This window comes from Chiroxiphia lanceolata, chromosome 5 (genome assembly GCF_009829145.1).
Source record: "Chiroxiphia lanceolata isolate bChiLan1 chromosome 5, bChiLan1.pri, whole genome shotgun sequence".
NCBI lineage: Eukaryota > Metazoa > Chordata > Aves > Passeriformes > Pipridae > Chiroxiphia > Chiroxiphia lanceolata.
The window spans coordinates 27,382,042-27,408,166 of NC_045641.1; the positions used below are offsets into that span (position 1 = coordinate 27,382,042).

The window sequence follows — 26,125 nt, forward strand, 5'->3', positions numbered from 1 at the left end:
AAAACCCCACGTGTCAGGGTACTTGTTAGTGATTTATAATGATTGTCTTCCTTAGTTGCGCTTAATTCCACACCTTGCCCAACTGTCCTGTCTTTCAAGAGGTTTTCTGATACTATGTTTGTATCTCAGAGAATTGGCCAATCTGTGAGACAGGCTTCAGAAGCTCACAATTGCAATTTTTTTTTCATATTAGCTGAATTGCAAAATTTGCTTATTGCATAAGTTGGTAGGGTTTTTCTTTCATTTCTGAAAAATGCCATATTGCAGTAATTTTTGATGTGCAGCAAAAAATTGACATTTAATAAATGTTCTTTGTAAGAAGCAATGTGGTTAAGGCTCATAGCTTACAAAAGCAGAATAATTTATTGAGTTATAAAATGCTATAGAGAACATTGGAGAAAGGTTAAAGTCAAAGTAAACAGAACTCTTATTGGTAAAATGAAAATACTTAAAATAAATTTATAATGAAATGGTTGAATATCTGAGAAATACAGATTACCAGGAGACTAAAACTCATCTGAAATATAATGATACCAGGCAAGTTGAAAAGCAATGGCACTGAAAATTGCAGAATGTGTTGATTTTAATTTATGTTTTGTGTTTTGCTTTGTCTGTGTGTGTTTGAATTCTCCTGGTTTTCCAGGGATTTTTTTTAATCATCTTCCACTGATGGAAGCTCAAATACAGAATTAAACCTTGCTCTTCTAAAGGAAATACAAGAAAAGTGGGCAGTGTTTCATTTATATGGTCAATTGATGGACCTGACTTTGCTCTGTAAGAAGGGTATTCTGTCTCTTTTGTATTAGTGAAGAAAATTTATACTCTACTTTTCTTGGCTTCCTTGAATGTTGTTTATTACTTAAAGGTAGCAAACAGTGCAATATTAAGGGGAAACCAGTCTCATTTACCAAAGTCTTTGATACTAACACATGGAGTTTTTGAGCAACTGCACTGTTGTCTAACTGTGTTCCCCGTACCTCTCATAGTTGCTGAAGTGCAATGCTTTCAGCTTGCATGGTGGTTGTCTTTTCTTCGCAGTCCACAAGACTGCAGCTCTTCTGAGCTTGGATTTGCAAGGTGCTGCTTACAGTTTGTTAAAGGCTGTGAAATTATGCTCACTGAGTTCAGAGAAGCATGTTGTGTTATAATGCTTTTGGGGAGGAAAAAGGAGAACAGGGAATGTGTGTTTATTAGACTGTGGACCATACCCAGTGTTCTGACATTAAGTCAGCATGAAATTGTAAGAATGTTCTCATGTATTCAAGGCCATCTTTGAAATAAGTGTTGTTCTATTATTCTGGAAAAATTTAAGTGCTTTCTGGAAGATAGCTCCTATGTCTATAATCATGTGAGGCTTTTAATTTTCTCCTTCAGTTTCTGCTGGCTTTGTAGGAATATGACATTGTCGCGACGGAAAGCTCTCAGACACCTTAATGTAAGGATCCAGGAACTTCGTTTATTGAAGATTGACAGCAGCTTAATATACACTCTATAATAAGCTCATGAATATTACAGGGTTAGGCTCCTTATTGGTACACAGTTAGGTGGTGATATCATCTCAATTGCCTCTCATTGTTTACACAGGTGGCTCGTTAAGGGTCTTTGTTGTGTTAATGCCAAGCTCCTGTTTTTCAGCCCAATTTAGAATGCCCAAGGACATTGCTGCTTTCTCATGGCCCTGCTATCTCAGAGTTCTCACGGGCCTAGCTGGACTTTAGCAGCTCATACATGGCCTTAGCCATGCTCATATGTCCTCGCATTTCTAACCAAATCCTCTACATGACATGGAGCTAACAAACTTTCTGACATATATGAAATTACACCATGGCTGCAGATTTGAAATAATGTAGAACTTTGTTTCTTCTAAGTTTAAGGTTTTGGAGGTTTTGGTGAGCATCATCTCATGCTTTAATGAGGTACAAAATGCACTGAAAAGTGGGCATGAGATCTGGCATCTGCGGCTTTTTTGGCTTTGGTGGACCTGAGATGATGCACTTGTACTGTGAATACATTACAGAATCGTGGAATCATTTATCTTGGAAAAGACCCCTAAGATCATCGAGTCCAACCTTTGATTGATCACCACCCTGTCAACTAGACCGTAGCACTAATTGCTGCGTCCAGTCGTTTCCTGAACACCTCCAGGGATGGTGACTCCACCACCTCTCTGGGCAGCCTGTTCCAGTGTTCAACAACCCTTTCCATGAAGAAATTCCTCCTAATGTCCAACCTGAACCTCCTCTGGCACAGTTTGAGGCTGTGTCCTCTCATCCTTGATTCTTTATGATACTTGACATTTACAGGCAATTACAAAACCCCCTGTTGGTTTATTTGATTTTAATCAGTCTTTGTTTCCTCAAAGGCTATGAATGAAACGTAAATACTTTTTCAAGTTAAATAGCAGTAACTTTTCCTTGATCATACTATTAAAAATTAAGGCAATTACTTAAAAAAGATTGAAAATTATTAGAACTTTGGAAACACTTAGTTTTAATAAAAGTCATAGTTATTTTTAACTAAAAGAGGTTGTTCTTACAGATAACGTCATCTAAATATAATATACTTTTTTCACTTACTCCTTTCTTCTAACTGGATTTTTAAGTTGTTGCTGTTTCCAAGTAATGAAGGAAAATCCATACTTAATCCACACTTCCTGTTCAACATGGCAGTTTTAGTGCATTGATGTTGCATCTGTAGCTCTACATTAAAGAATGAAAGTAAGACTGGGTTGAACTGGGTGCAGATTAGTTTCTTTATTATAATTTATTTGAATGCATGAAATCTATACCTATTTGTACTGAATCTGCCTCACCTTCTGCCATGATACCTCTTACAGTATTACATTGACATTCCTTTGCTGTAGAGGAGACTCCTGAGCAAATTCATGGGGAAGAGCTGTTTCATCTTTTCATAGACTCTAAGGTGTACTAGATTTTCTACTTATAAAGACCTTTTTGGTTCATTTTCTTTTTACTTTGAAATTCCTTGTTTCAGAACTAATGCAAATCAAGAAATTTCTCTTCACAGGGGCAAGATATAGACATAAAAAGATTCAGTAGGAGTTCCAGAAATATAAAGAGCTTAAGTAGCTATTTCATAGAAGAAGAAATTATTCCAGTTTTGGTGTTCTAGATAGGTGGCCATTCTCAATATCAAATAGGTGCCATCATCACAAGTTACTTTTAGTGCTCTAAAAGATATCTAAAGATATAGTGCCTAATAGCTAAGATACACAAAGGAACAAGTTAACAAAAATGTTTGCAGATATTGGGAGAACTGATCAGGCTGTTACCAAAGAGATGATAACATTCCTGGCTGTAACAGAGATGCAGGATGAAGAGAGCTTGACAAACGTTCAGACATTCACACTAAACTGATTATCTATGTTAGAATTGTCCTGTGGTTTTTGGCAGCATTGTAATCAGGGATTTGAAAGTGATTACCTTGCTGAATTCAAATGTTGAGCTGAGCACAGGAGGGAATACAGTCTGCTGCAGCTCTGTGTCCTTTGTGCATTTCAGACTTGGCCTTTGCCTTATCTGTATGGGTAGCTGGTGCTATTAGAAGTAGGAATTCCAGATGTGTTTCTTTTACAGACAAGTGAATAGTTTTCTATATGTATGCTACTTTATATAGTATTTTCAAAGCTTAGACATTGATACAAACTTTTTTGATGATTTTTGATGTGCCTTGAGGTATTTTCACAAGTAGCTGTTCAGTAAATATTCTTGTTAGGAAAATTCCATACAAGCACTCATGTCTTAAGAACAACTGACTGCTGCACATGAGCAGCACTTGAGATATTCAAAAGCCACATGTGGCTCAGTTCTGAGCTGTCATCATCTGAGCTATGTGTTTGATCCTTTTATATGTATATGTTTGATCCTGTATATGTACACTTTTGGTAGTGTACATATACAGGCGAGAGAACCCACATTCTTTTATTCCAATACAAATTTGAGAGTGTTTATCCTCAGTAATCTGCAGGAGATTTAAGGATCACTTCTGTTGTTGAAACTAACATTTGTATATATTGTGTTTACAGAATAGATTGATTCCCCACCCCCTCTCTGCTTTTCTCTTACTGTCTTCATTAGCTTGTTGTTGGTTTGCAGCAAGCCTCCTGGGGTATCTGTAGGCAGCACAATGCATTATGAACAGATGCCCGAATTAACTCGTCTGTTAGAAGCATGAGCGTGTAGCTGTACTATCAAGCCCTCCATCCAGATCAATTCGTATGTAAAAGGCCACCATAGTTAGAGTAAAATCTAGCCATTCTGCATTAACAAAGTTGTATCCCTCTTTGTGTTTATGTTTCTAATAATTCTGCCTATTTAGAAACCAGAATAGGTTCTTCAGCTTCTTTTAAGAAGAAAAAACTTCATCCTAGAGAAGGTACAGCTAACGTGCAGAGAGGGTGACAAGACATTGCTTATTCAAATTTCCCTACAAAACAGGGAGACATTAAATGAAATTTTAAGCGACATTATGAAACAAAAGGAAGACTTTTTTCTTCCGTGAAGCATATTTAAACTAGAAAGCTTACTAGGAGTTTGTGGACACTGACATTATGATGCATATAAAGCCTAGTTAGGCAAATTCATAGAATTATCATACATCTATGGTTGTTGAACACAGAAATGCCATGTCTGGCTCAGGAGATCCCTGTGCCAGAGAATGCTGAGAGCTGTACCACTGGATGCTGCATCGCTTGCCAGTGGTCAGTAGCTTCAAACTTGAGTTTCCAAACAATGTCCCGGGTAGAGTTACTAATTGAATTTTTTATTTACTTTTTTTTTTAAATAACGATTGTCCTGATGATGTGCTTTCTCTGATGTAGCATTTTCTGCAGCTGCTTGCAGTGCCAGATTTCTGTTGTATTTACTATGCATAAGGCCATACGAAAGGATAGTTTTTTACATTTCTGCAGCAAAGACCACTGAATCAGAGCCTTCCTCAGAGGTAACATATACACATCAACTCATCAACTAAAAGCTGCATAAAACTAAGTTCAGTGTTTCATCACAAAGACAAAATACAAAATTAATGATTGTTTTAACTAATATAACTTTTTAATGTTTGAAGCATCCTGATTTTATTTATTACAGCTTTTTTTGATTATTTTTTCAACTGTTGAATAGAAGCAAAATCCCTTGAAATAGTTGTACCTGAAAGTCTCAGTCTGTTGAAATAGCAGCACTTTAAGTCCCGAATAAAAACTTTAAAAATTGCTTTTACTGCTGAGAGGACCTGATTTCAATTATAGCAGATAATATCTGGAATCAATGATAGCTTCTGGTTATCTGTTAGGAGGAAAAGAACAACAATGTCTGCCTCATTAGTTCTTATATGCAGATCTCCAGTTATTTCAGGTATAAAAATTTTAAGAATATAACCCCAAGCAAAACTTTGAAATGGGCCAGCCACTCCTGTTGCCAGCTAATCAATTCCTTTCTGTCAGAGCATCTTGTTCCCTTCCAAAAGCAGTCCCCCTGACATGGTGTTTCCACCTTTCAAATCTGATTTTCTAGTATGTACTTAGTGCATTTCTGTATGGTTCACATGTCACCTCTGGTAGTTGGGGAATCATGACTTAGGGTATTGAATTGGAATCTATTTTTTACTCAAGCATTTTGCATGTGGAATATGGTCAAACAATAAATAATTGTTAAAGTAATTTGCATTCTTTTACCTCGCATCCTATCCCCACTCCTCTGTCTTCAGCTGAAGGACTGATTTTTATTATGTGGAGACCAAGTCTGCTTTTGTGATAAAAATGCTTATTTTTGAACTTTGAGTAGTTGCTATAGATATTACTTCTATTGATCACTTTATATATGGGAGTGTATGTCCTGCTACTCAACCAGAACTGCATGTACTGTGTGTCTCCTTTTGTAGTGTTGACCTTAATTTTTAACTTGAGACAAGGGCATCTTGACAACCATGTCACAATGCACCCTTTATGGGGAGATATTTTCATCTTATGCACAAAAAGTCAAGCCAGTTGTGAAACCAGCTTGCTCTTGGTGAGGCTCAATTTATCTTTGTAATACTAGCTCTCAGGTAATGCTTGAATTCACTAGGTGGAAGTTGAAAAATATTTTGTTTTAGTTTTTAGAACAGCAATGCTATCTGTGCTCTAGGTGAGCAGAAGGTGAGTTCCTGCACCAAAAAAACCCACTTAGCTTAGGCTTTAATTAAGACCTTGGGCTTGGATGGATCTTTTTATAAACCAGTCACTTTCATAAGTAAAACTCTCCAACAGTGAGCACATACACCCAGAGATTTGAATGAGAGCACAAAGATGAATTTTCTTTTGATAAGCTCAACTTAGGAGCAAAGCAAACCAAAATCAAAGTTGCTTTAATATTGCGTGTCACTGTAGTGTTTACCATGTGATTTCACTTTCTGTGTGGATTAGGTTTTTGTGTCCTGTGCTGTTGTCTTGCTTTCCTGTTCTCTGACTGCCCTTTGGCAGAAAGAAAATATTTAATAATGCCGGCTGACTGCAGTATTTGAACTCAGTTTCTAAAATATTTCTGAGGACATATCTTGCTGCAAACTTTTATTGTGGGATTCCATATTTCTCCTGTGTCTGAGAGATGATTGAAGAGGACATTAATCACTATTCCTGCGCTTGAAAAGGATATTTATATGACCTTCAGGTACTACAATAACAAAAAATGTATCTAGATGTAAGTCTTTTGATACTTAGCTTTGTGGGGACATGCATGTATACAGTGCATCTGCAAAGAGTGGAGGTATTTTGTTGAAGAAAATGTAGAAGAATTACAGTGGTGCATATGTGATGCATATAGGTCAATGAATGCTGTATATGTAAAAAGTCCAGTTCTGTGAGTATGATAAATATGTACTGCTTTCAGGGTAGGTTGAGAACACCTTCAGCCACAGTCACCACAGAGTGATTAATTATGTACTTAACTACTACTAGAAAAAAGAACTAAGGAGCATCTGCAAAGTGTTGCAGAATAATATGGTCATTGCAAAAAGGGCAAGAGGTTCAGTACATGAAATCTATATCATGGCTGGGTTAAGAACCCTGTGTCCTAGCTGAACCACTGAACCCCAGGACCTTCTCTGGTGGAACTCCCACCATGACTTTCTCGTTGTCCTCCCTGTAGTCTACTTATGTATATATACCACAGATGAACCAAAAAAGGCATGAATCACAGAATGTCTTCACAGAAGGGACCTTAAAGATCATCTAGTTCCAACCCCCCTGCTGTGGTTAGGGACACCTTCCACTAGACCAGGTTGCTCAGAGCTCCATCCAACCTGGCCTTAAACTCTTTCAGGGATGGAACATCCACAGCTTCTCTGGGTAACCAGTTCCAATGCCTCACCATGCTTACAGTAAAGAATTTTTTCCTAATATCTAATCTAAATCTACCCTCCTTCAATTTGAAGCCATTCCCCCTTGTCCTAATACTGTATGCCCTTGTAAATAGTCTATTACTACATCAGCCAATTTCCTCAGGACTCTGAGGGTCTGATAGACATTCAGGTTCCTCAGGTGCTCATGGGTGTGGTCCTTACTTACAGCTGGAGTCCCAGTCGTCATGTTCCCCCAGTTCTCATGTTCCCCCAGTTCTCATGTTCCCCCAGTCCTCATGCTCCTGTCCATTCACTCAAGAGGTGTGGGAAGAGGTTGCCATTGAAGACAGGCAAAAAAAGTTGTTGAGTACCTCAGCTTTCTCATCCGCTGTTACCAGTTGCTATAATAGTTGCCGTAATAACCACCTTCTGTCTGGGTCCCAGTTCTGTAGCATGACTTGATAAGTAGAAAGTTAGCTGTGTGGTATAAGTTTATCTGTGGGTTCTGGTGTTTTGCATTAGATTCTCTGGTGCTCTGCAGTGTTCTTGATTTTACTTTGAGTGACGTTGCTAAGGCCCACAGACTACCTGTTTTGAGCCTGACCTTACTGCAAGGCCTCTGCCTTGAGTTTTTCAAGTGTATCAGATAAATGTGCTGGCGGAGATGTACAGCTGATGCCCTCATTTCTTTCTTTCTTTTTTTTGGTACTCTGCAGGCCAGCCTTCTAGAAGATATTTCAAGGTATAATTTTGTTCTTCTATACATGTTCTAAAATAATTGCTATCTATTTTTTGCACTGTGTCAGCTTTCAAACTTCTTTTTGTCCTAAAAATATTTTTCAAACTTTTCTTTAAAAAAAGAAGAGAAAAGAAAAGATTTTTAACAGCTTTAGTAACTATGTAACAAAAATTGAATGTCACAGCAAAGTCAGATCATAACAATATGACAGGATATATTGGCTCTTAAGAAGAAAATTACTGTATTTTTTTATCTCATGGAGTTTAGAAATAAGACATCTCACAAATATTATATACTTTGGGTTTGGTTTGGTTTTGCATGCTTCTTCAGTTAATTCATTAATTTTATTTCAGTGGCTCTAGGTGCTATTTTGGCAGGTTTCATAATCCAGTTTTGCTGCTTGCAAGCTAGAAAGGTGACTAGAATGACTCCTGTCATTCCAGTGTCACAGGGGAATTGAGATATACAACGTATTGATATTTGGGGACTTTTGTTTTTATTTTCATCTATTCTTACTTAATAAACACTTTTAATTTTCAGATCTTTGTATAAGAATTCATTGAAAATTTCTTGGTTTTCAACTCTTAGACAAACTCTAACAATGTACAAATGCTGTCTTGCAACTAACCTGCTTAAAATGTATATCTGGTTCTGGTGTTGGAACCAAAGTAGCTCTTTTTATTTCATAGTGCTTATTTCAGGGTATTAGTTCTGTGTAAATAACTTGGATGTCGAGAGGAGCACCAAAATTAATAGAAATTGATTCAATACACGTGCTTGACGAGGGAAGAGGCTCAATGCTGTACACACTGGTCACACATTTTATCAGACTCTTAGGGACTAGTCAGGCACATGATCCCATAGCCTTTTTTCAAAGGTATAAAGACCACGGGTTAAGCACAGTGATGATTTACTGATGGTTGAAGTGATGATTAAATTCACAGAGTTTTGAAGTCTTCAGAAAGATTTGTCAATAATGTACTTTTTGTACATTTTTATACATGCCATCCTGTAGTATAAACCATATCCTGTTGGTTTACTCTTAAAATCTTGAACTTTCTGAGAAAGATGCACAAATGAATTTTCAGTTTTCATGGTTGCTGACAGCTGACTTTGGTGAATAGAGACGGTGGATGACAGGTTATATTGTGTTTGAGTGTAGTCTCTGCCTGTGGCAGAGTAGACCTCTGACAGCAGGCAAGAGCATATATATGCTCTTGCATATGTAGAGTCACAGAATATTCTGAATTGGAAGGGATCCACAAGGATCATATCCTTTTCACTTTTACATGTGAAGTTTTGTTGTCATGCCTCTGAGTTGGTGTTTTTTTCACTTTGCTATGAGATTTGGGTTTTTCTATCTGGATAGGTAGATATTTGACAGCTAAGACTGCTGTCAGGCCACAAAGTAGTTCTGTGCATCATACCCTGCTGATATTGGTAGAAGGCTGCTTTCCACTTTGGCTTTAAAATTAAGCTCCAAAAGAACATTACAATACAGAGAATTGAAAACACTGTTGCTTGATCTCACGGCCTGAATTAAGTGATATTTTAGTCCAGTATTTCAAATACAGTAAGCACAGGGTTGAATAGCTGAATTTCTACCTGGCATGTTGTATAGGGTTTGTGTGGCCAGGTTTTGGTAGCAGTAGGGCTGCAGGGGTGGCTTCTGTAAGAAGCTACCTGAAGCTTCCCCTATGTCCTGCAGAGCCAATGCCAGCCAGCTCCATGATGGACCTGCCACTGGCCAAGGCCGAGCCCATCAGGGATGACAACGCCTCTGTGATAACATATTTGGGAAGGAAAAAAAAGTTATTGCACAGATGAAATTGCAGCCAAAGAAGAGCAGAGTGAGAGAATATGTGAACAATTTTGGAGACACCAAGGTCAGTGGAGAAGGAGAGGGAGGAGATGCTCCAGGTATGGGAGCTGAGGCTCCCCTGAAGCCCTTGGTGAAGACCATGGTAAGGCAGACCATGAAGGGTCACAGGGATACAGGGATCCACCTGCAGCCTGTGAAGGAGACCCACGCTGGAGCAGGTGGATGCCCGAAAGAGGCTGTGACCCCATGAGGGGCCCATGATGGAGCAGGGTCCTGGCAGGGACCTGCAGACCCATGGAGAGAGAAGCCCCCACTAGAGCGGGTTTCCTGGTAGGACTTGAGGCCCTGTGGGGGATGCATGATGGAGCAGCTGTACCTGAAGGACTGCACCCCATGGAAAAGTGACCGATGTTGCATCAGTTTGTGGAGACCTGTTGCCCGTGGGGAGGACTCTCTTTGGAGAAGTTTGTGAAGGACTGTCTCCCATGGGAGGGACCCCACTCTGGAGGAGGGGAAGGACTCCTCTCCCTGAGCAGTGGCAAAAACAAGCTATGATGAACTGGCCATAATCCCCCTTTCCCCATCTCCTTGTGCAACTGCTGGGGAGGAGGTAGAACTTGGGAAGGAGGGAGAGGTGGGGGGAAGGTGTTTTTAAGATTTATTTCTCATTATCCTGCTCTGATTCTGTTCATAATAAATTTAATTAATATCCGCACTTCAAGTCTGTTTTGCCTATGATGGTAATCGGTGAGTGATCTCTCTGGGTCCTTATCTCAGTCCATGAACCCTTTGTTGTATTTTCTCTCCCCTGTCCAGCTGCAGAGGGGAGTGAGAGAGCAGCTGTGGTGGGTGTCTGGAATCCGAGTAGTGTGTACTTGTAGTCTCAGCTGCTGGGGGTGCTGAGCCCGATGGATTGCTTGAGTACAGGAGTTCTGGGTTGCAGGCCACGATGCTGAGTGGGCGTTCAAGCCAAGGGCAACATCGGTCTGGTAACCCACAGGACACCAGGTTGGCTAAGGAGGGGTAAACTGACCCAAGTTGGAGATGGAGTAGGTCAAAGCTCCCATGGCAGTCAGTAGCAGGATCATGCCTGTGAACAGGCCCTGCAGTGTAGCCTGGGCCACACAGAGATGTGAGCTCCTTAGGCTGTGTTGGATCTGGCTGAGCTGAAGTTCATTTCCCCATAGCAGCCCTTACAGTTCTGTGCTTTGTATTGGTAGCTAGAAAGGTGTTGATAAAGCACCAGTGTTTTGGCTACTGCTGAGCAGTGATGGCACAGCATCAGCACTGTTTCTCAACATTCCTCCCCTCCTCATTGAGGGCAAGATCCTGGGAGGGGACACAAGTAGGCCAGCTGACCCAAACTAACCAGATTCCATACCACATGATGTCAGATCAGATATAGAAGCTAAGTAAAGGAGGAGAAAGGGGGGCATTACTTGTTTGCAATGTTTGTCTTCTGAGAAACTGCTGAAGTCCTACATCTCAGGAAGTGGCCAAACATCACTTGCTAATGGAACTAGTGAATAAACTTTATAATTTTCGTCTTCACTTGTGCATGCGCAAACTTTTGCTTTTGTTTTAGTAAACTACCTTATCTCAACCTATGAGTCATTTTCCATTTTATTCTCTCTCCCTAGTCCAGCTGGGAAGGGGAGTGATAGAACAGCTTGGTGGGCACCTGGTGTCTAGCCAAGGTCAACCCACCGCACATGTTAATGGATTTTTAGCATTTGTAGGAATGAGCATTTTGAGTGGCTTTTGAGTATTCTATTTTGGTGCTGAGTGAAAAAAATAGCTGGCTATTGTTTTAGCACTAACAGTATAAGACTTGATGTTTGGGAACATCACTGCTCTGATGGATGTTTTGTTTCTCAAGCATGTTTCATCTCCAGCAAAGGAAGCCCATTTCTGTAGCTCTTGTCCCAGCCTGAGCTCATGACCTTCCTTCACTGGCTTTGGCGAGGCTGGAGGGGAAACTGTGTGTGCACTTAACGTATTGGAGTGAACAACACGCTCTACTGGTCTCCACTCCCTAACTATTTCCTCACATTTGGTATTGTATGGCGTGCTGGGTCTATAGCATCTGTTAAACGAATATGAAATAAGATTTTTCCTATCATGGCGTGTGAGTGAGAGAGATGGCAACAAAAATATTGGCACATATTGGCACTTTCAGCTTGCAAAATTCTGAGATCTGACATGTGTTAGTGTAAGCATTTGGAATAAAACACTTTGTGTCCTTTGGGGTTCTTATGGTCTAGCTAATAGTGTTCTCTGGTATAAGCTTTCCATTCATGTATGGTAGGGCTGTAAGTATTTAGGTTTTTTCCCAAGTCCTGAATTTTAAATTTTCTGCTCATAAAGGTGGCTTAACCTCTGTTTCTTTCCACAGCCTATTAAATTTTAGTAGCTTGTTTGTTCTACCACGTAACTTTCCCTAATAATATACTATTTTTGTTAACAATAGGAATAATACTTTATATTTTAATTTTGTGAATAATTGAAACTTATCATCTTTTTCAGTAATAGCTGGTTTTCGAGGGACAGTCCCACATGGCCTATCACTGGAGATTGGAGACACCGTTCAAATATTAGAGAAATGCGATGGTGAGTTCACAGACTGGAATTCTAGGGATAATTAAGTTTGATATGGTGGTTTGAACCCCATTACTATTAATTTATTTTCTTAAATTAACACATTTTAAAAGTCAATAATGCAACACATTTTGGGCTCTTAATTTTTTTCACAATTCCAGTTAGCTTTAATCTCTATAATAATTAATTTGCAGTTCATTCATTTTTATTTAATCTCTCTGTTTAATAAACTTATAGAGAGAGTAAGAGTTATAACAGCAAGGAGTTCTCATTGTGATCTTCTGCTTTCTTGGTATTTCTGAGGGAAGCCTGGCTGTCATTAAGACACTATCAAATTAATTCAAAGTCACAAGTTTGAATCTTAAAGCAGTGGAAACATTCTCTTTTGCATCTGTTCTGAGGTAGAGAATGCAAATATAATTTTAGCAAATGTCTGTTTCTACTGTAAGAGAAATAAAGTTGCATTTTTTTTATGCCTCCTTAACACATAAGGCTTGTCTGTCATTTTGATTTTTTTTATCATTTGGGATTATATAGGGGTTTTTTTGTTTCATACTAGGATTATTTATGGTTAATCTTGTAAGAAATGTTCTTTTAGAAGGCATAGGATCTATTGTTTTGAATAAGGTGTATTATAAATTTTGTATAGTAATGTGGTTGATAAATTTAGAACATGAAGTCCAAAAATGATTTCTAAATGTTTACAGCTAGTAAGAAACCATTTTGGTTTTGACTGGTATGGTGTCCAATGCAGAAAATACCTGCATTGTTAGAAACATTTAGGCATACAGAGTTAAAGAATAATTCCTGAAATGGTGTGAATGAAGTCATCCAAATATGAGCTGGTTTAAATGAAATACCTTTCACTGTATGGAAAGTCTTTTAGATGAGTGTGGTCTGATAGCACTGTGGAATTGTTATATCTGTTCAAAAGGGAAAGATGAAATCCGTTTTACATATGGAATTGATTTGCGTACTCTAAAAAACAAAATGTTCTTTCTTCTCAGGGTGGTACAGAGGATTTGCCTTAAAAAACCCGAACGTTAAGGTAAAGGTCAATTGCAGCTTTGCATTCTTTGGCAAAAACGTATATTTACTTTTTAAGAGTTTATAGTCTGCATGTAGGTATATGATATTTACTCTTAAGAGAAAACTAGGGCTTAGTGTTAAGTGTATTATTGATATTGCTTTAATTAGATTTGGACGTGGATTACCCTTCTGAAATGCTTCTGTGTATTAGAATGATACACTTTACAAAACCAAGGTTCTGATGAATTTTATTTCATTTCTGATTTTTAGATTTTCAACTTAAAGGAAGTTAAGTTGAAGGGAAAAGACTACTGAAAATAGGAATTGTAAATACTGTTGGAGAAGTTGGTTAAATTGTGCCTGTTTTTCTTAATTCTATGAATTAATTTAGAGCAGCCAGTGGAGATAGCTAGTTTGTAGGAACCACGTGTAGAGTATCAATTGAATAAAAGATATGTGTTGTCATGTAAAATATATGGTTCATTTTATTTTCTTTTGATGTGTAGTCTTTGATTTCCATAGTAGCATAGCTGATAGTACTCTAAACCAGATTTCACTGATTTATTTTTCTACATTCAGACATGGAAAGTTATGAATTTTGTATTTCAGTGTCTGTTTGTGTTGAATGTGTTTTAAGCTTTATCTGTCTTATTTGTCTATTTTCTTAATCTGTCCTGTTGTCTTACCTGTGGGACTGTAAAGATTTTGTTTTTCATGGGAAAGAAAGATCTTAAATCATCTATTGATCCTTTAACTTGCATTGTAAGCTTTGTTCTTCTTTTTCTCTCTTCATTTCCAAGACTCTTCAGCAAAATAAGACACATATACTTTAATTTCAGAAGTATCTTGGGGCTCATGTCAAGCCATTGGCCTTTTGTGCTAAGGCCTGCAGTCTGTGCTCACATAAATTTCCTTGCTTTTATATGGAAGGTTGATGTGAAAAATAAATTTAGCCAGAGAACCTAATCTGATGTTTACTACTTTGACCTCATTGATACATATTACAATTTGATTTATAAAGCAGGAGCAGTTGTGGTTTGTTATTGCATCTTCTGTGTCTTTTGTTGCAATTCTTACCACATGCTTGCTGTCAGTCTTGCTTTGTGGTCTGTCAAATGTGTGATAGAAGTTATGAATAGATTTTCTAAACATGACTTGATGTGTGAAGAGATGAGATGTATATTTTCTGCTTTCCTAATGTGAATGCAAACAGTTTTCTGAGTTGGATTTTTGAAGGGAGTCTCTCTGAAAGTAAAATAATAAGAGCACCTTGTAACTCCTTGTTATTGGTACTGCTCTGCCAAGATTCCTGCCTTGTTATTCTGCCAGCTTTGACACTCGAAAAAATTATCTGTGGCAGCTGGGCTGCAGTAAGTGGGCATATGCAGCCATCCTGTTTTCTGGCATATTGTTACAACTGCAAGGCTGTATGTCTTACTGTCCTTGGGAGATGCTCTCCTGAACTGCTTTGCATTACAGAAGAGTAAGAGCATTTATAAGGGCAGTTGCCTCTACATAGTAGATGTGTTTTTGTCGAAGATCTAATGCCTGTGTTAAAAGAAAATGGGATTCCATCATCACAAAGGAAAGCTGAATGCAGCTGTGCTTATTATGAAGAGAACATATATGTATTTTCCCTCACTGCATGAGCTGTAGTGTATTATGTTCCCAGCCAGAAGCTTGAAGCTGACTTGCTTTATTTTGCTTATTTCGATTTATGAAGGTTAGTGTGCTCTAAGAGCAGTACGACCATTGCAGCAACGCTGCCTGTCAAGACAACAGTGGACAGCCCTTAAACGACTAGAAAGGACTGCTCCTGGCTGGACAGGAGGACTGCTCCTGGGGCTCTTTGACAGGCGTCTACTACAACTTTCCTGTGCGCTGCAGGGCATAGTAGCCACAAAATAAAACTTTATTTTGACTTCCTATATTACCTTATCTTTATTTTTATTGAAATTTATTAACTTTATTTGTTCTGCTTTATTTTGAAAATCCCTATCAGAAACCCCCTTTTTTAAGGCATGGTTGGTAAGGTGTTATCCCCAGCAGCTGTCTGTTTTTGTCAAAATGGGAATAATGAATAAAACCATTTATTCATGGGATAATGAATACTAAGGAAGCTCTCAAACAGTCTTCTACATATTCTACATGTGTTTATCTTCTAATATTCTGAAGTGTTGAAGGACTCTCTGCTGGGTTAAGAGCTGTCTGGGTGGCTGGGCCCAGAGAGTGTTGGGGAATGGTGCTGCATCCAGGTGGGAGCTGGTCACTAGTGGTGTACCCCAGGGATCAGTGTTGGGCCCAGTTCTGTTCAATATCTTTATTGATGATCTGAATGAGGGGATTGAGTGTACCATTAGCAAATTTGCGGATGACACCAAGCTGAGGGGGAGTGTTGATCTGCTGGAAGGCAGGAGGGCTCTGCAGAGGGACCTGGACAAGCTGGAGAGTTGGGCTGATTCCAACGGGCCAAGTGCCGGGTCCTGCCCTTTGACCACAACATCCCCCTGCAGCGCTACAGGCTGGGGACAGAGTGGCTGGAGAGCAGCCAGGCAGAAAGGGACCTGGTAGTTTGGATTGACAGGAAGCTGAACATGAGCCAGCAGTGTGCCCAGGTGGCCAAGAAGGCCAATGGCATCCTGGCCTGTATCAGGAACAGTGTGGCCAACAGGTCCAGGGAAGTGATTCTGCCCCTGTACTCAGTGCTGGTGAGGCCACACCTGGAGTACTGTGTCCAGTTCTGGGCCCCTCAGTTCAGGAAGGACATTGAGGTGCTGGAGCAGGTCCAGAGGAGAGCAACAAGGCTGGTGAAGGGACTGGAGCACAAGTCTTATGAGGAGAGGCTGAGGGAGCTGGGGCTGTTTAGCCTGGAGAAGAGGAGGCTCAGGGGAGACCTCATCACTCTCTACAACTCTCTGAAAGGAGGTTGTAGCCAGGTGGGGATTGGTCTCTTCTCCCAGGCAACCAGCAGTAGGACAAGAGGGCATGATCTTAAGCTCTGCCAGGGGAGGATTAGGTTGGATATTAGGAAGAAATTTTTCACAGAGAGAGTAATTAGGCATTGGAATGGGCTGCCCGGGGAGGTGGTGGATTCACCGTCCCTGGAGGTTTTTAAGATGAGACTGGATGTGGCACTCAGTGCCATGGTCTAGCAACCATGGCAGCATTGGAGCAAGGGTTGGACTTGATGATCTCGGAGATCTTTTCCAACCCAGCTGATTCTATGATTCTATGATTTAAACTCTACTGAATATGGCATTTTAGTTTCTGTTAGAGCTGTACTGAATATTTATTGCATTCTTTCCTTGTGTGTGTTTTTTGTTACTTATTTGGAGGACTTTTAATTCAGCATGCATTTGCATATTGAATGGTACTAAATGGTATGCCGAACTCATGTAATGGGACTTCTTTTACCTAAACGGTTTTATTTTTCAGGGCATATTTCCATCTAACTACATTCATTTGAAGAATGCGTGTGTTAAGAACAAAGGGTAGGTGACATGTTCTGATTTCACATATTTAAATGTGATCAGTTACTTGTATCAAAGATCTTTTGATTACAAAGAAATGATATCTTAACTTCATCTTACTGCCACAGGACTTGAAATGGTTGTCCTTAGATGACCTGATACTCCTTCATGGTCAGAAAATTGGAGTGATGTATTCTGAAAAGGCAAAAATAATGTATCAGTTTAATGGCAAAAGATTTCACTAAAACTGTAAATGAATAGAGATGTTTTTTCTGTTGCTTCTTTTCTTCGGATGATAAAAAACCAATATTTATTTTTGACAAAAACTGATGTCATTTTTAGATGAGTTGATAAAAACCAGAATAATCGGTTAAGATGAGTTTTAAAATTTTGTTTTGGAAATCAAATGCTCTGACTGAAAGAAATTTTTTTTTTAATGTAACACTTACTTTGATGGTATCAATTTTAAAAAACTTTTGTCAGTGATCTTAGCTTAACAGTTTTTTCCAAAGTTTTACTTAATTTGTGAGTGTTCACATTGTATCCTTTATTTGGACTTATTAATGGAGAACTGGTACAAAACAGTTTAAAACCTGTTTACCTGGTTAAAGACATTTCTCACAATAAATGGATACCTGAATATTAATTGTATGTGACCTTTATTTTGGGAGCATGAGTGAATGAGTAGAAGGTCTTTTTTTTGTAATGGGCAGAAATAATCATGAAGATTGTAATAATATTTTAAAAAGTCTCATTTCCACAGGTGAAAATGTCCCTACATTACTGTTAAACTCACTGTTGTTTGCTATGGAGTTCAGGCCACATGTGATTTGTCATGCCTTAGGATGCTTTCTCCTTACAAAGTGATTGTAGCTAAAACTGAAGGTTCAGTGAAATAAAATTGTAAACCATCACAATAAAATAAAGCTTAAAGGAGAAATAATTTTTGTTAGTGGACACCATGACAATACTTGCAGGGAGTTCAGTCTTTGTTGCCTCTATTTTCTTTGTTAGTTTATATTTCCCATTCCGGCCATACACCCTACAACACATCACAGCCAGGGGCTGTCACATTGTTATGTTAATTTCCTAAGAGAGACAAGATATCATGAAAAAAGCAATCCAGGCATGAAAAGCTAGTGGCAAGATCCCTTTGGAAACAATGGGAATTATTATGCTGTAAAAGTTGTTTTTGATATGATTATCTCATAGCAAAAAAACTCACCTTAATTTCTCTAGGACCAAGCCTTGCATGGGGATTAAACTATTTTCATCCCAAGTTTTTTCATGGGGATGAAATTAATATACTAATTGAAAGTGTCATGGTCTGAAGGAGCACCCATGTACGTTGATAGACATCACTGTTGGCAAGACGATATTAGATAGATAGATATTAGATAGATATTAGTAACTTCAGTAGCATTAATAATGCTTGTGTAATATCATGTGTTTTTCTGCATGTTACAGACAATTTGAAATGGTTATTCCAACAGAAGATTCTGTTATTACAGAAATGACATCAACTTTAAGAGACTGGGGAACAATGTGGAAACAGCTCTATGTGGCAAGTACCCTGAATAATATCGCTTTGATTTAATGCCATCTCAAAAGACATGCTGTTGTTTAAATGCTCTAACTTAGTTGAAGTATATATTTCAGAAAAAAAGTCAGTTTGTTTTTTAACCTGAAAATTTTATTTTGAGCTTAATACTGTTCTTAAACATTAGCATGTCTCCTGTATTCACATGCATAATTTACTTCAGTAGAGCTTATTATTAGATAAGCAGACCAAAGATGCACCTGAATTACTATTTATTCAATTTTTCTTAACTGTAGAAATGAAATGTCTGTATGCTAGTGTCTGATGGAAAATTGTGAAAATGTCCTGTGTGTCTAGTTATCTGTAATGTTCCTACAAAGTCCTTTCTGTCTGTTGCTTCTAATTCAAGGGCTCTTTGTAGGATCTTTTTTCTTTGGTTTTCTGTTACTTATAATCATATTTCCCTCCTGTTCTTACTGCAGTTGTTTCTTTTTTTGGCAGCATTTTTCTTCACTGCTGTTATTGCACGTTCAAAATACCCTGGCTTGCTTTCTTTCCAGAGAGAAAGCCAAGACAAACAATAAATTAATGCCCATTTTAGTGAGCTTGTGAAGTGAATGAACGTGAAATAAAGAGTAGATTTATCAAATGGCAATTTGTCAGAGCCCTTGGAATACAAAAGTTATTGATGGAGAGTAATGGTCCTTCTAGGTGAATTTGAGCTTTTCATAGCAATAATGCAGGAGAAGGAGCTGAACTTTGTTTTTAATGCCTTTTATTCTTAGGAACAAGGAAAAGGGAAATGGGCTTAGGGTTTATTGCAAGAATTAACAGAACAAATCTGAAAAGGAGTGTTTTTTCAACTTTATGTGATGCATCACATAAATGGAGGTTGTAATAATTTCCTCAAGCTGAAGGTTCTCAGAAAAACTATATCGAGTAAAGTCAGAATTGGTGAAGGAAGAGTTACAGATTCTTCCCAAACAGAAGTTCTTTTATGGGAAATTGTTTATGCCTTTTGCTGGTATATAATTAGAGTAGGAGGATGTGGTTTTAAAGCAGTCATATTCACGTAATTTCTCCTACTTGACCGTTAGATGAAGAAGGACTGCCTGGACAAGATTCTATCTGCATGATACTATTTATTTAGCGTTAGATGGTAGTGTGTACAGTTATATCAGTGCAAGAAAAAGCTTAAAGAACTTTACCAGTCTGAGTTGAATGCTCAGAACTATTGCCTTTTCTACCCTTTAGGTGCATGAGTTCAAATAGTCTTGAATTACAGATCATATATTCAGTTTGAATGACACAGCAGCATGAACATGCTCTGGGAATAAACAACTGAAACAACTTTTTTGTTGAATTTCTGTCATATCTGTCGTGTACATTAGACTCTGTTAACATGAGACATAAGGAGTTGGAGTGAAATACTGGAATGAGTGTGGTGCAGAGACAGGGTGTGCGGTAAGCTCTGAAATGATTTTATATGCACACACACACAAACGTGCTGGTAAAATGGTCACAGTACTGTAGGGGAAAAAAAGACTAAGTAGGGGGAAGAAAGGGTTTTCTTCATTTCCTCACCATATCTGTATTTATTAGGATTGTCACCTTAGACAGGTGATGTAGAGGCAATTATATTTTTGTCTCACAGAGGAATGAGGGGGATCTCTTTCACCGGCTGTGGCATATAATGAATGAAATCCTAGACCTGCGAAGGCAGGTCCTTGTTGGCCACCTCACCCATGATCGAATGAAGGATGTCAAGCGACACATCACTGCTCGACTGGACTGGGGCAATGAGTGAGTAAATATAACAATAAATGAAAATAATGTAATAAGATTTAAGGCCACCGCTTGAGGCTGATTTGTAGAATGCTGAAATAAGGAACAAATTTCTAACACGTGTTACCTTTCTTTTAATGGACTTTGATTATTTTTCTGTCCACTATGTTTTAACAGTGAAAAATAATTAATTGTTTTATTTTGCTTTTTTTTATATCAGTGTAGTTTACATAGCAGTGATGCCGTCTATAAGAGAATTGCATTGGAATATCTGCAGCAGCCTTTTAAATAATTTTAAAACACACTTGGCTGTTGGCCTGTATGATGCATTTAGCAAAGTGCTGTACCTTAACTGAAACTATATTGGCTGACATGGCTTCTTTTTTAACTTGTGTCACACAGTTTTGTTCCTGCTTGGGTATCTCTGACATATGTTATGCTACCATGCTCTACATCTTTCTTTTATCTGAATAACTAATACATGCTAACACAAATGGTATTATCTTACTCCTTTTTTTTTTTAAGCAAGGAAACACCTTTTGGCATTTAGGTGCTGTTTCCAAAGTCTTTTCTTTAGCCTATATTTATACAGTTAAACCATGGAGAAATGTAATAATATTCAATAGTAGAATATTGTTAAATTAGTAGAATTTCAGGGGATTCTACGCCTGTCTGACACCTAATACTTAACATAGTGAAAAGGTTGTGACTAAATGTGAATGATTACCTGTCTGCTTAGAATTTTGTGCTAACTGACTGGAATTGTGAAGGTTTTTGAAGTGGTCAGTTCCTGCTCTCTAAAACATATTTTTGAAAAACTTTCTAATATTTCAAATTTTTCTAAATTCAGTATGACTGCATCTTATGTGTTCTTAATATTTATTGCTTGCTGCTGTGCTGAAAATAAATTTTATTCCTGTTGATTCAAGCTCATTTCCTTATTTTGTTCAGGGGATACAGGCAAGCATCTTTGGTACCATCCAGTCCAAATTAAGAATAAGCTGGTGTTTTGGCATTTGATGGATTTTCTTTTTATCTTCTTTTCCTTGGTTGTCATTCAAATTGACGGTACTAGTGCACTCACATCGTACAGTGTTCACTATAGTACAAAGGAAATATCCATTGTACATTGTCCACAATGTAAAACAGATTTAAAATTGTAGAAAAGCATATTCTATTAATGTTGCAAAGTGGAGAAAGGGGAGGAGTCGTATGTGAATGGTAAATACAACCAAAATACATGAAACCAAAACCAAAGTCAACTGTAGAGTACCAATTAACATGAACATTGTTTATTGGAATAAAAAATAATCAGAAGCAGAGTTAATTTGTTTCTCTTGAATGTAGAAATTACTTACTGCTATTCCATTTCTCATACAGACAGCTGGGACTAGACTTAGTTCCAAGAAAAGAATATGCTATGGTGGATCCTGAAGAGATCAGCATTACTGAGCTCTACAGGCTGGTATGTGAATGTAATACTCAGTACTTTTGCTATTAAATTACATACTCTTGGTTTGATGGCAGCTCTCTTCTTAACCAGAAGTACCTTTTCTGATCCAATAAACTCGTACTTCATAACGTAATGAGTTTCACTATGAGGAAAGAAATATTTTTTGAATGCCTATGTCATCTCTACATCTATATGAGATGCTTTGATTCAGTATCAAATTTGTGTGGGCACATGTGCTTATTTTATATGTTATTTGTTAAAAGTTTTGTTTCCTGATATATCATTAAAATTGAGACTGTTAATGTGAATTTAATCATCAATAAAAGCTTATGAGATTCTTTTTCTTTATAGCCTTACCTGGCCCATGAGTCCGTTTAGACAAGATTTGTGGAAATATAATAATATTCTCGTGGTACAAGTATTGTCACAATTGATCACACTGGGCTCTTGGTCTTTTCTAATATATTAATGTAAATAGCAGTTAAATTACATAGGAAAACTCTCCTTTGGGTATGAAAGCCCATCTTGATTTACTAAAACCAGTACTGATATTTCTTATTCTGATTAAATCTCCAGTGAGATCTAAGAAAACTTGCCAATTCATTTATGTAGGCTTTGGCTCATATTTAAGTACTGCAGCTGTTACAGATACACATTTCAGAGCCTTATGTGCTTAAGACTTAAGCTTTCATTTAAACTAAATTGTATTTATGATAACTTTTGTATTTAAATAGAAAAAAACCCCTGAAGTATCATTGTCACATATTTTTTTTGTGGAGCTGAAATGATAATATTTTTTTATAACTTTTAACTACTTGTGTTGATAAGTTGTAATGTCAAGCCTAGTAATAAAATCTTCATGCTATAATCAGTATACCTTTGAGTAGTTTCAAAGTCATATGCAATATTATGGAATCCTGTTGAAGCACTAGGTGAAATATAGAGAGGAAAAATAACTCGGAACACTAATAATGGAACTCATGGAGTGTACTTTGAAAAATAAAAAAGGGGGAAAAAAGATAACCTTGGTATTAATGCTAAGTAGCTTAGAAACAATGCAGTTTAAAATTATTTTTGGTATTATGTAAGAGAGAAATAGTACAACTTAATATTTTCCTGCTCTTAATGGGTGATTAAAATGCTGAAAGTATGAACTATGAAGTCAAATCAAAATAATTTATTAGCTTCTATTTAGCAGTTTGCCAAAGGTTGTAAAATATGGATGTGATTACTTTTTTCCATTTTAAAATACTGGTATTTAGTCTTCTGCAAAAGCATTTTTTATGTGTTTGAAAACTAGAATATCAGATCATTAACTGTTTAAACCAGCTACGAAATACCATATTGTTACATCACAAAGCTTTAAAGTGTCTGAGAATTTTCAAAGTAGAAAAAAGGTAAACTTCTAGAGGTTACTGTTTTTCTCCTAGAGATAACTATGATGCGGTGCAACACTGGGAAAGTAACTTCCTTGTGTTCTTCTTCTCAGATTAAAAAAAAAAAGAAAAAACCCTATTACAAATAAATACTGAATTAAAAAAAATAATAATTTGGATTAAGAAAGTAGCTCTGTATTACATTTCTTACCTCTTTTTGTTTTGAGATTTTAATTCAAACTGGCCTCTGTGTTTGTGGTATTTTTAGATGGAACATCGTCATCGGAAAAAAGACACACCAGTACCTGCTAGCAGCCACCATCTTTTTGTTCAGATGAAGAGTTTAATGTGCTCCAATCTGGGAGAGGAACTGGAAGTAATCTTCTCGCTCTTTGACAGTAAAGAAAATCGGCCCATCAGGTACCATATGGTTTTTACTCAAATACTGATTTTACATAAGTTTTACAATATATACTGTATGTTTTGATCCAGGTACCAAATTGCACATTAAGAAATAATAAGAAGATATTCTTGATTTAGGAGAATTTTTTGCTTCTTTCTGAAATTCAGTTGTTATGTGTAATAATTTTAGGTTTAAAGAAATGTATATTTTGCTGTCTTCTTTATCTATTTCAGTTTTCAGTTGGTTTTGTTTATGTAGGAACATATATACATGTATGCATACAGAATGAATGTTAGTGCTGGGACCTAAAGGTCATTTTTCGGTATCTATTTTCCTCTCTTCTAGTCAGTGCACATTCAGAACTTTGAACTGTTGCTTGCTCTGTCATATTTGTGAGATGAATTCTCACCCGATATCACATCCACTTCGTGTTTGTTTGGCCAATTTTTTCAGCTGGGAGCTGAACCATTCTTTTTCTGTTAGTCCTAGAGCTTAAATTCTGTGAGAGTCTTGATAACGTTTGATTTTTTAAATATTTAATATTTATTTCTACTTTCAACAGAATATTGGCCAAGAGAGAAAACAGAAAACATGGGAGTGATCAGTAGTGAACTGCTATGCACTTAATAAATAAGAGCACAGGAGGAGAGCACAGTTAATGCAAGAACCTAATAAGTTCTGTTTGAGTAATATACCAGGAAGTCTGAACCATTAAGTGGTTGTGCAGGGGTGATGGGTATGGTAGGTTGACCCTGATCTCCAGCCAACCACAGCTGGAGATCTGTCACTCCCCTCCTCAACTGGACAGGGGAGAGAAAATAGAACAAAAGGCTCATGGGTGAAGATAAGGACAGAAAGAGATCACTCACTAATTACTATCACAGGCAAAACGGAAAAATTAACAGGAAAATTAATATTACCAATCATATCAGTGTGGAATAATGAGAAATAAACCCCAAACTTAAAAGATCTTTCTCCCCACCCCTCCCTTCTTTCTGTGCTCAACTTCCTGATTATCTCTCCATCACCCACCCCTCCAGCAGTGCAGGGGAACAGGGAGTGGGGGCTGCAGTCAGTTCATCACATGTTGTCTCTGCCGCTCCTTCCTGCTGAGGGCGAGGACTCCTCGCATTCCTCCCCTGCTCCAGGGTGGGGTCCCTCCCACAGGAGACAGTTCTCTATGAACTTCTCCCATGTGAGTCCTTCCCACAGGTTGTTGTCTTACATATGGCAATAGGAATCTGGGGAAGTTGGGCTGAATTTGACCAAATTCTGTCTGTGCTTTACAGCGCAGGCAAGATAACTAACCAGTGCTTTGAAGGAAGGGTACATTAATTTTTACTGTTAGTGAGATCATATATACACAGCTATTACTACAGTGTTAGCTGCTAAATACTGATATTTCATTCTGGCCTGTAATTTAGACAGTAGTCACCAAAATGCAGTTAACTGTCGTTTCTGAAGATTAAATGTGCATCAAGACACATCATTTGTGTTCACTCCAGTGAATGCCACAGCAGGTGACAGATTTGAGAGAGAGCTGCAGACTTTGACAGAAAACAATTTGGGGTGATATGGATTGCTGAGAACAAGGTTAAGGCAGTAGTGGTGGTATGAAAGCAAATGGATTGGATTTCATGTTACATGAAAACACAAATTCTAGAGCTGTTTCTCACATACTTGCTGTGATCTGACCTTTAGTTATTGATTCCTGACTCCAGTGCCTGTTTGCAGCTGCTTACTGTGTGAACTTCCTCATCCCATTACTGGCAAACCTTGAAGAAGCATGTTGTTACACATCCGAACTGCCTTCTAGGGCATGGGTGGAATGACAGAATAAGCTTTGTGATGGTAGTTTGCAAATGTGCAAATCAAACAAAGATGGAACCCCACAACAAAAAACCCTTCCAAGAAACAAACAGAAACCTCTCAATGTGTTGAAAAAGCTGAACCCGAGTAACAAATTAACTAATTTGTTACAGTAACAAATTAAGTGCGAGGTATACCTGTATCACAGAATGAACTGTGGAATTCAGAGGTGTCCAGGCTGGAGATTTATATGGTCTGTCTGGTCTAGACCTGGAATTAACTTAACAAGTTTATCATGGTGTTAAACCAAAGCTAGTTGGTCTTGGTGCACAACAGTATATGGCACAATGTATAATTTTTGTTAGTACATATGGGTGCAATCGAAATAGCAGCTTTAAAAGATTGTTGGAGGACTAGAAGCAACATTATCTGATTTTTTTAAAATTATTTGATGTCTTTTTCCACAGCCTTTTGTTTTGTTGGGTTTTGGTTTTGTGGGGGGTTTTTTTGTTGTTGTTGTGGAGGTTTTGTTTTATCAGTTTCATGCATTCCACTGTTTGAACAGAAATATTTGTTCAAGTATCGCAGTTAAACTGAGTTGCAATTGTAGATGCTGAGTTAGGGCAAGTATCTACAAAAAGAGGTAGTAGTTGCACTCCAGACTAGTGCTAGAAAAAGCATTCTCTGATCCAAAATGATTCAGAAGGAAACAGTATGTTTGAGCTCACAGTTCACCTGGCTTCTTCAGGGTACTGGTCTGCAAGAA

General features: G+C 37.8%; 1 protein-coding gene across 5 annotated transcripts in view; it reads left to right on the forward strand.

Annotated features, from left to right (window-relative positions):
• DOCK4 (dedicator of cytokinesis 4) overlaps positions 1 to 26,125 on the forward strand; it is a 242,770-nt gene that overhangs the window by 79,459 nt on the left and 137,186 nt on the right. For all 5 annotated transcript variants that reach the window (XR_004357092.1, XM_032687917.1, XM_032687919.1 and 2 more), the window contains exons 2-8: positions 12,423 to 12,506; positions 13,502 to 13,542; positions 16,959 to 17,014; positions 18,461 to 18,557; positions 20,188 to 20,336; positions 21,699 to 21,783; positions 23,416 to 23,567. Coding sequence is in view for 4 of the 5 variants with exons in the window: in XM_032687917.1 (XP_032543808.1) it covers positions 12,423 to 12,506; positions 13,502 to 13,542; positions 16,959 to 17,014; positions 18,461 to 18,557; positions 20,188 to 20,336; positions 21,699 to 21,783; positions 23,416 to 23,567 (664 nt within the window). In the remaining variant the exon portion in view is untranslated. The remainder of the gene's footprint in view (positions 1 to 12,422; positions 12,507 to 13,501; positions 13,543 to 16,958; positions 17,015 to 18,460; positions 18,558 to 20,187; positions 20,337 to 21,698; positions 21,784 to 23,415; positions 23,568 to 26,125) is intronic.